The 8,031-nt window shown below is 40.5% G+C and overlaps 1 protein-coding gene across 1 annotated transcript in view; it reads right to left on the bottom strand.

Moving 5' to 3' along the window:
- Positions 1–1,640: 1,640 nt before the first annotated feature.
- nampt2 (nicotinamide phosphoribosyltransferase 2) overlaps positions 1,641–8,031 on the bottom strand; it is a 66,026-nt gene continuing 59,635 nt past the window's right edge. Inside the window, exons 8-11 of the mRNA XM_041192052.1 lie at positions 6,525–6,644; positions 6,275–6,415; positions 2,972–3,097; positions 1,641–2,029 (exon numbers count right to left, since the gene is read on the bottom strand). Of these exons, the coding sequence (XP_041047986.1) occupies positions 1,889–2,029; positions 2,972–3,097; positions 6,275–6,415; positions 6,525–6,644 (528 nt within the window). The 3' untranslated portion in view covers positions 1,641–1,888. The remainder of the gene's footprint in view (positions 2,030–2,971; positions 3,098–6,274; positions 6,416–6,524; positions 6,645–8,031) is intronic.

Genomic DNA, 8,031 nt, shown 5'->3' with positions numbered 1-8,031 from the left:
TTGGAAAGAATTGACTCCGACCTCTGTGTGAAGTCCTGTGCCGAGTTGGAGACATACAGCTCCATGATCCTTGACAGTCTGAAGAAGCTGTCTGGAAGACCAGCCAATGCAGCAAGCATCTTGTCCTGCATGCCCAATGTTCTCCTCTATGCCACCCAATTGAAGTCTTCATCTGAGTCCTCTGCAGCAGAGCTCATCTGTGACCTCACTCACTGGGGAGCTGGCACATAACTATCCCTTTGCCCTGAAGCTCACACATGTCTGGTGACTCACCACATGCTGATCATATCTCTATACTACTCTCTATTTGAGCTGCAGAGGACTCAGATGAAGACTTCAACAGGGTGGCATAGAGGAGACTGTCAGATCAAGTGACATTGCTTCGTCCTCAGATGTCAGCTGTGATCCTTCATCAAGAAGCTGCACTGCTGGTCAGTTGATAGTTCTTGGTTACCTGAAAACATAAATGCAAAAGGGATGAAGTGAGGAATGAAAATAGGGAGGAAAGCAAGAGGTCCATGGCTTCACCACCTCCTGCTCACATATCATATCAGACAGCAATATGAAAGTGGGCTGAGAAAAGCGATAAGGCAAGGACAGACCATCATCCTGAATGTTCATGGTGATCAGGTGCAATGGCCTGAGTCCCCATGATGCAGAGCATCATCTTTTCCAGAGGGCTCAAGTGATGCCTGTCCCCCATTGGTTGTGCGCCAGTACCTGCAGCTATGGCCAGCTGGTCTTGCAAGAGAGAAGAAAGATTATCATTGAGTGTGTTACACCCAGTTTGGGTGATGTGCCTATCATAGTTGAATAGCTGGGAGCTATATAGCAGCAGTGAGAGATGGGTTTGAGGTTGACAGCATTGGCAGGTGTATGAGGATGAGATCGAGTATCCAATTTCTGATCGCTACAGACTGCTGATAGGTGAATGATGGGGGTGTGTTGTATTGAGCAGCTTGAGATGTTGGTGGAGCAGTGGGCAGAAGACGTCATCTGAAAATGCATTCACTGACCTTGACTATCTGTGTGAGGTCATTGTACTTCTTCTGGCACTGCAATCAGGTTCTCGGGCCACAGTCCTGGAATTGACCTCCCTGGCCAACTTGCATCAATTCCTTTCTCAGGGGTGTGCCTTGAGGGCCTCCTGGGCCCCAGCAGAAACAGGCCATCTCTCCTTCTTTCCACTTCTTACATTAATACCTCCAGTGCCACATCAGAAAATCTGGGACCCCTCTCTGCTGATTCAATTTTCTGTGCTTTTGCTTCTATCCAAGTCTTCCACAGACAGTCTGCAGCAGCCGCTGTCCAATGAGTGCAACTTCCCTTTAAGAGGTACAGGCTGACTGACTGCTATTCACGCATGTGCTGGAGCCCCCTTTAAGCATGCAGTCTGTCAACAGCATGTTCCACGCTGGACTGCCTGCTGAAATCATTTAGACGAGGAGAAACACAAAGTTTATGTGCTGCCTGCCTCAATGTGACAGGGAGCCATGTGATTGTGCATTGCTATCCCCGCACTCAAAAATGGACTGTGATGAATTTTTCTCCCTAAGTGACTAATTTCTTAGAAACTCATGATATTGGGACATTAATTTCCAGAAGGCACACGCATAGAAATCAACTCAATGCCAGGAACATTTAAACATTACAAAGCTGTATTTTTGAAATGGCATTAAAAACATGTTCCATTTTTATGTTCTTCCAGAATATTTTTACTGATGAAATCTCAGAACCTGGTTTCTTTTTTCTGATGGGCTGATGTTAATGGCGAGCTGTAGCCTGATGATTTCAACCTTCGTGTTTTTCCAGCAGCCAACAGTACTTTAACCAATGCATCCAGATCACTGCACAGCTATATTTTTGCTCTAATGCTATGAACATTATTTTAACAAACTTCATGTAACGACTCTGCATTTGGCTTGATGCTTAGCAAGTCAGCATCCTGCAGCTTCGCGTTTGATCGGACCTCTGCAAGCGTGTATTCTTGGAGAATATTTCCATTCTCAAAAACAGTAACCAGGAGATCCTAAAGACAAGTAAAATAATTGTGTTAGTTATTTACAAGGCTACATTAACATTTTCTCTACAATTTAAAACTTATGCCCTAACTCTAGGGAAATTCTAACAATTTCAACTTGTATTATAATCTTGGAATCATTCCATTACTTTGTCGTTAAAAGAGTTTTCAGCTCCCAATGTGTAGTTTAGATGTTATTCAAACATAAATAACGCATCTGCATTACAGAAATGCTTAAGAGTGAACCTTTTCAAGCAAGTATCAAATGTGCCAAATTCAGGAAGTGGACACTTCAATCGCCAAGCAACCCTAATGGTACAACAAGCTGTTCAGTTGACATTTACAACTGAGTATGCTGAGAAAGCAAAACAGATTAAAGGGATGAACGTATTTCTCCTACAAGAGACTGAGGTCATCAGAGTTCAGTTAGCCTGGTGTCAGGCGCACTGCTTATCTTGAATACTGTGTCATGAGAATTCTGTATACTATAGCTTTTTACTAGCTTACCAGTGTGTTGTTTCATTATACTGCCTTCTACAACAAAAGACATTGGTTTTCTTTTGGTGGCTTTGCATTACCTTTTAAAACTTAGGACAGAAGTCTCCCAAGGGTGTGTCCAAAGTTGTACAGAGCACCTCAAACAGTAAAGTTTGAAAGTCACTCCTATATAAAGCTGAACTTTGTATATATTGTGCTGTACTTGACCCTGAAAGCTGACTCTTTTTGTTTTCATGAATGATTGATCAGATTTGAGCTATCCCTGCGGATAATCAGATTCATCTAGAAAATGCTGCCAAATTTCACCGTCAAAGAGTTGCAGCTGTTAATCTCGGTTATAGGCACATAAACCTTTCTCTTTCTTTTACTTTGCTTATCCCTCCTCTTCCCCTCGAGTTTGGTCGCCTTTTCAAAAGAAAGGATACAAGAATGAAAGTCGTTAGTTGCCCATACCTCCTCCGGATTCCCCTTCCCTTCTTGTATTGTTTCAATGATTCCTTCTGGATTTCTCCTCAGAGTTAGCTGGCCCCTCTTTGAACCTTTGATAGGATCGGTTACTGGCTGTTTATAGACATCCAGCTAATGATAACACACACAAGTCGTTAAATGCTGAACCAAGGGCAGGTGTTGCTGATTGTCACTTTTGTAAAGCACACACGATTAGTGAATAAGCAAAACATATAAAATCGCCACCCTTCATTGTTCTTTAAAAACAGAATTGTTCACAAACAGCAAATATGGCTCATAAAAATAACACTTGCTAATTGATTAATTACATGTGCAGACATAGGAATTAATGGTGATCTTCTGACCTATGACATCTATCACTGACAGAATTTGGGGGAGTGGGGAAAGGAAAATTGGGCTGCTGGTGCTTCTGCCCAGCTCCTGGTGAACTGGTACTCAATGGCAGTTGCACTCTGGACGTACCCCTTGTGAATTTCACTTGTTTCAATTTTGATCATGAGCCTAAAACAGCACTCAGCAAACATTCTAAGGAAGCTAGTGTTTTTTCCCTGCTGATTAGATAGACTTTCCTGCCCCAGTACTTTGACTCATGCTTGGCCTAAATAGCCAAGTGGTTATGGTACTGGGTTTGTAACCCCCAGATCAAGAGTTCAAATCTCACAATGGCAAACTATGAAACAATGTAACTTCATCTGAAACAGATGGAAACAGGTTTACTCAAAAGAGTATCAAGAGTTCAAATCTTACAATGGTAAACTATGAAACAATGTAACTTCATCTGAAACAGATGGAAACGTGTTTGTGCTCAAAAGAGTTACTTTGACTCATGAAAGACCGATGTTAAAAGGGGAAGTGCAATTCCCATTTTAAATAATCTACAAATATGCCAAACCAAACAACAGTATTCTCTAATGAAAACATGTGCATGTCAACTACTAACTCGAAATGTAAGCAGCATTGTGATTTTACACAATAAATGGTAGGATACTGAAAAACTTAGAGGAATCGCGGGACCTTGGAGTGCATGTTGAGAGATCCCGGAAGGTGTGGGATAGGTAGAGAAGGTATTCAAGAACCATAGGAGGTACCTGCCCTTATTAGCCAAGATATAGGATAAAAAAGCTGGAACTGTACTGGTTAGGCCACAGCCAGAGTATGACATGCAGTTCTGGCCACCATATTCTCAGAAAAATGTGACTGCACTAGAGAGGGTACAGCAGAGATTCATGTTCCCAGGATGTGGAGAATTCTAGTTCCGAGGAAAGACTGGATAAGGTAGATTTGTTTTTTTTGGAATAGAGGAGGCATAGGGGTAATCTATTTGAAGTATATAAAATTATGAGGGGTCTAGATAGAATGGATAGGCCTTATTCATCCTGGTTGAGAGAGGGCATAGATTTAGGGTTAGAGGTAGGAGGTTTAGAGGGGATTCAAAGGGAATGCTTTTCACCCAGAAGATGGTGGTGAAACGGAACTCACTATCTGAATAGGATGGTGGAGGCAGAATCCCTCATAACATTAAAAAAATACTTGAACATGCACTTGAAGTAACCTACAAGGCTACGGACCAAGAGCTGAAAAGTTGGATTAGGCTGGATGGATACTTGTTGGCTGGAGCACACACACGGTGTGTCAAATAGTCTCTCTCTGTCCTGTGAATCTCTATAAGTCTATAATTCTAAGTCTATTCATATAGAAAGCTTTGAAGTTATTCAAGGCAATCAAAATGTCTTTATGACAAAAACAAAAATACTTGGAAAAGATCAGCAGGTCTGACAACATCTGCAGACAGGAATACAGTTGACGTTTCGAGTCCGTATGACCCTTCATCAGAACTAAGGAAATAGAGAAATGGGTGAAATATAAGCTGGTAGAAGGGGGTGGACAGGTAGAGCTTGATAGGGGGCCAGTGATAGGTGGAGGCAAAGAAGAGATTGCCAAAGATGTCATAGACAAAAGGACAAAGGGGTGTTGACGGTGGTGATATTATCTAAGGAATGTGCTAATGGGGACATTAAGGGTAGCAAGCAGGACAAGCTGGTGGCAGATGGTCCTAGTGGGGTGGGGTAGGGGGGAGGGGGGAAGGGATTGAAATAGGCTAAAAGGTGGAGATAAAACAATAGATCGAAATAAATTTCAAAATAGGTGGGAAAAGAAAAATATATTTGTAAAAAAAATTATAAATTATATATCTCCACCTTTTAGCGTATTTCGATCCCTTCCCCCTTCCCCCCATCCCACCCCCACTAGGGCCATCTGCCACTAGCTTGTCCTGCTTGCTACCCTTAATGTCCCCATTAGCACATTCCTTAGATAATATCACCACCATCAACACCCCTTTGTCCTTTTGTCTATGACATCTTTGGCAATCTCTTTTTTGCCTCCACCTATCACTGGCCCCCTATCAAGCTCTACCTGTCCCACCCCCCTCTACCAGCTTATCTTTCACTCCATTTCTCTATTTTCTTAGTTCTGATGAAGGGTCGTACGGACTCGAAACGTCAACTGTTCTCCTCTCCGCAGATGCTGTCAGACCTGCTGAGTTTTTCCAGGCATTTTTGTTTTTGTTCTAGATTTCCAGCACCCGCAGTTTTTTGCTTTTGTCTTTATGACAAGTATATGCAAATATAAATGTAAACCAAAAGGTGCAATTTTTGAATCATCTTCAAACCATAAATCAAACATGCTTTTTCAGTCCTTCAACATCATTTTAAAACATCCACTTTGTGATGATTGTGTAATTAAAGGGCAAAGTGGAACACCAGAGCCCACCATGGTTTCAATGCCATTTATGAAAGATTGCTGAAATGGGAACAAGACCTGCTGGAAGGGAGCCTTGCCCATTGGAAATGCACAATTAAAATACATCCACACGTTGTCCATGACTTTCTGACCATAAAATTGAATGATCGGACAATCACATGCAGTGCATGCCTAATTTCCAGTCTGCACTGCATAATCTTGTAAAATTATGTTAAAAACCCCAATATATTTTAAATATACTGGTGAACTGGAAAACATATCCACGCATCAAAAGTAATCAAAACTTGGTGAAATGTATGATAGTTATTAAGGTGACAGATGTATATTCAATGAGGTAGCACAATTTGTGGGGGTGTAAAAATAAGGCATAACTTTTTTTTCCACTCTCTGTATAATCAGAAGGCAGTTGGCTGATATTTTCTTGTAATACCCATTCACATTCTTAAAGTCTTGGTATGCCACCAACTGTATTCCTTATTTGAGATTTTCTTATTATTTGTAACTCAAGCCAGTAAGCATTTTTACCCCTTTTCCACTTAGTTCAACATAACTACATTTGAAAGAGCAATTCAGTGTATCTCTGTTGAGCTTTTGCAGAAGAGCACCACCACATCCAAAAATAATATTTTCTGTACTCCAGTGTTCATTTTTAAGAGCTGTTAGGATCTGGAAGACAAAATTAAATTCCTGATTTTAGTAAACTTTTACAGTAAACTTTTATGGATGAAGTTCAATTATGAATCTAATAAAATACTGAATAGAAAAATCCATGTACTTTTTCCATGGAAAGAAGATTTATTGCATCTCCTTGAAAGACTCGGATGAAAGATGGTAGTAGCTTATAGCCCTGAAGGTTCAAGGTACTTCCAAAGACTTCTTCTAGAATTCTTATGACCTGCAGGTTATGAGAAAACATATTCATTGCTTATTCTTTGCTGAATAATATCTTAAGACATCAAACTGTGGCCTTTTTAATTTTAAAGATCGACATAAAACCTGTGCATCACCTCTGCTAGATCATCAACGCTCATAAATGTTAATTAAGTTAATAATTTAGGCATGACAATAGCAGTAGCTGGCTATGTAAAAAGCTTTGCATTGTTTACATGGTTACACAAAAGTATTCTGATAATGGTCTGTATTAAGCTATTCATCATGCTTACCTGCATGGACCATCCAAGAATAAGGTGACCTATCCCTGTCCAGATTACCTACAGGATTTCCCAATCAAAAGATCAATTCCTGCATAAAAGGAGCATGTCATGTGGTGATTGAGTGATGCTTATATGCTTGGGTTCAAATTCAGCCCAAAGAAGAAAGGAGACGAAGCCTTATCATTGTACCAGCTCTGGACACCCCAAATTTTTATTTAAAAAAACATTGTTGAGATGTGAACATTGTGGGAAAAGCTGACGGCAAAGCTGACATTTAGTGCCTACTCCTAAAGTCACCGGCGGGTTAGCTACTTTGGCGTGGGACTGGAGTCACGTAGAGGCCAGATCAAGGAAGAACAACAGGTTTGCTTTCCTCAAGCACATTAGTGAACTGGTTGGATTTTTACCACAATCTAAGGGTTTCACTGTCATTGAAACTGAATTTTTAATTCCAAATATTTTTTGAAAATGTATTTAAGTTTTCAAATTACCCTGGTGAGGTTTGAACTCATATTCTGTAGATTATTAGACCCGTCTTCTGGGTTACCAGTCCAGTAATATAACCACGACACTATCATACCCAAAAAAAGGCTGAGTAGTCTAAACCCAATTCCTAGACAGTATGAGGCTAGATCATGAAAATACTGCCAATTGGGTGTATATTGATCATCTAAAGGAGTTGAGGTATGGAATAAAAGTTATATTAGTGTAGTAAAGGTGCTTTTCTGAGATCGAGTCTGAGATATATTGTTGGAGTAGAGCAGAGGGAATTTTATTGCTTGATGTCCAAAATGGAAAATGTTCCATTCCCCAGCACTAATCACACCTGGACAATCACAAACAAGAAGAATATTGCTTGGGGATGAGTAGGATAATTCCGCTGCAACATCTTGCTCTTCTTTAAGAAGTCAAACAAAGTCTTTAAAATCTCTCTTGCCTTGCAGAGGATCATGGAAAGTTACATCCCAAATCCTGTATTTCAGGCAGTGAAAATATCAAAGAAGCATTCAACTGACACTATAGTGTGATTATCTGAATAAATGCAACTGTGATTCACAAGCTTTTTGATCAGGAGCTGCAAATCATTTGCTCACCCAGCAGCAGCAAAGCTTTTACTATGTTCCTATG

This window comes from Carcharodon carcharias, chromosome 7 (genome assembly GCF_017639515.1).
Source record: "Carcharodon carcharias isolate sCarCar2 chromosome 7, sCarCar2.pri, whole genome shotgun sequence".
Classification (NCBI taxonomy): Eukaryota; Metazoa; Chordata; class Chondrichthyes; order Lamniformes; family Lamnidae; genus Carcharodon; species Carcharodon carcharias.
The sequence above is the reverse complement of the archived record's forward strand: the minus strand, read 5'-3'. Positions and strand labels throughout refer to the sequence as shown.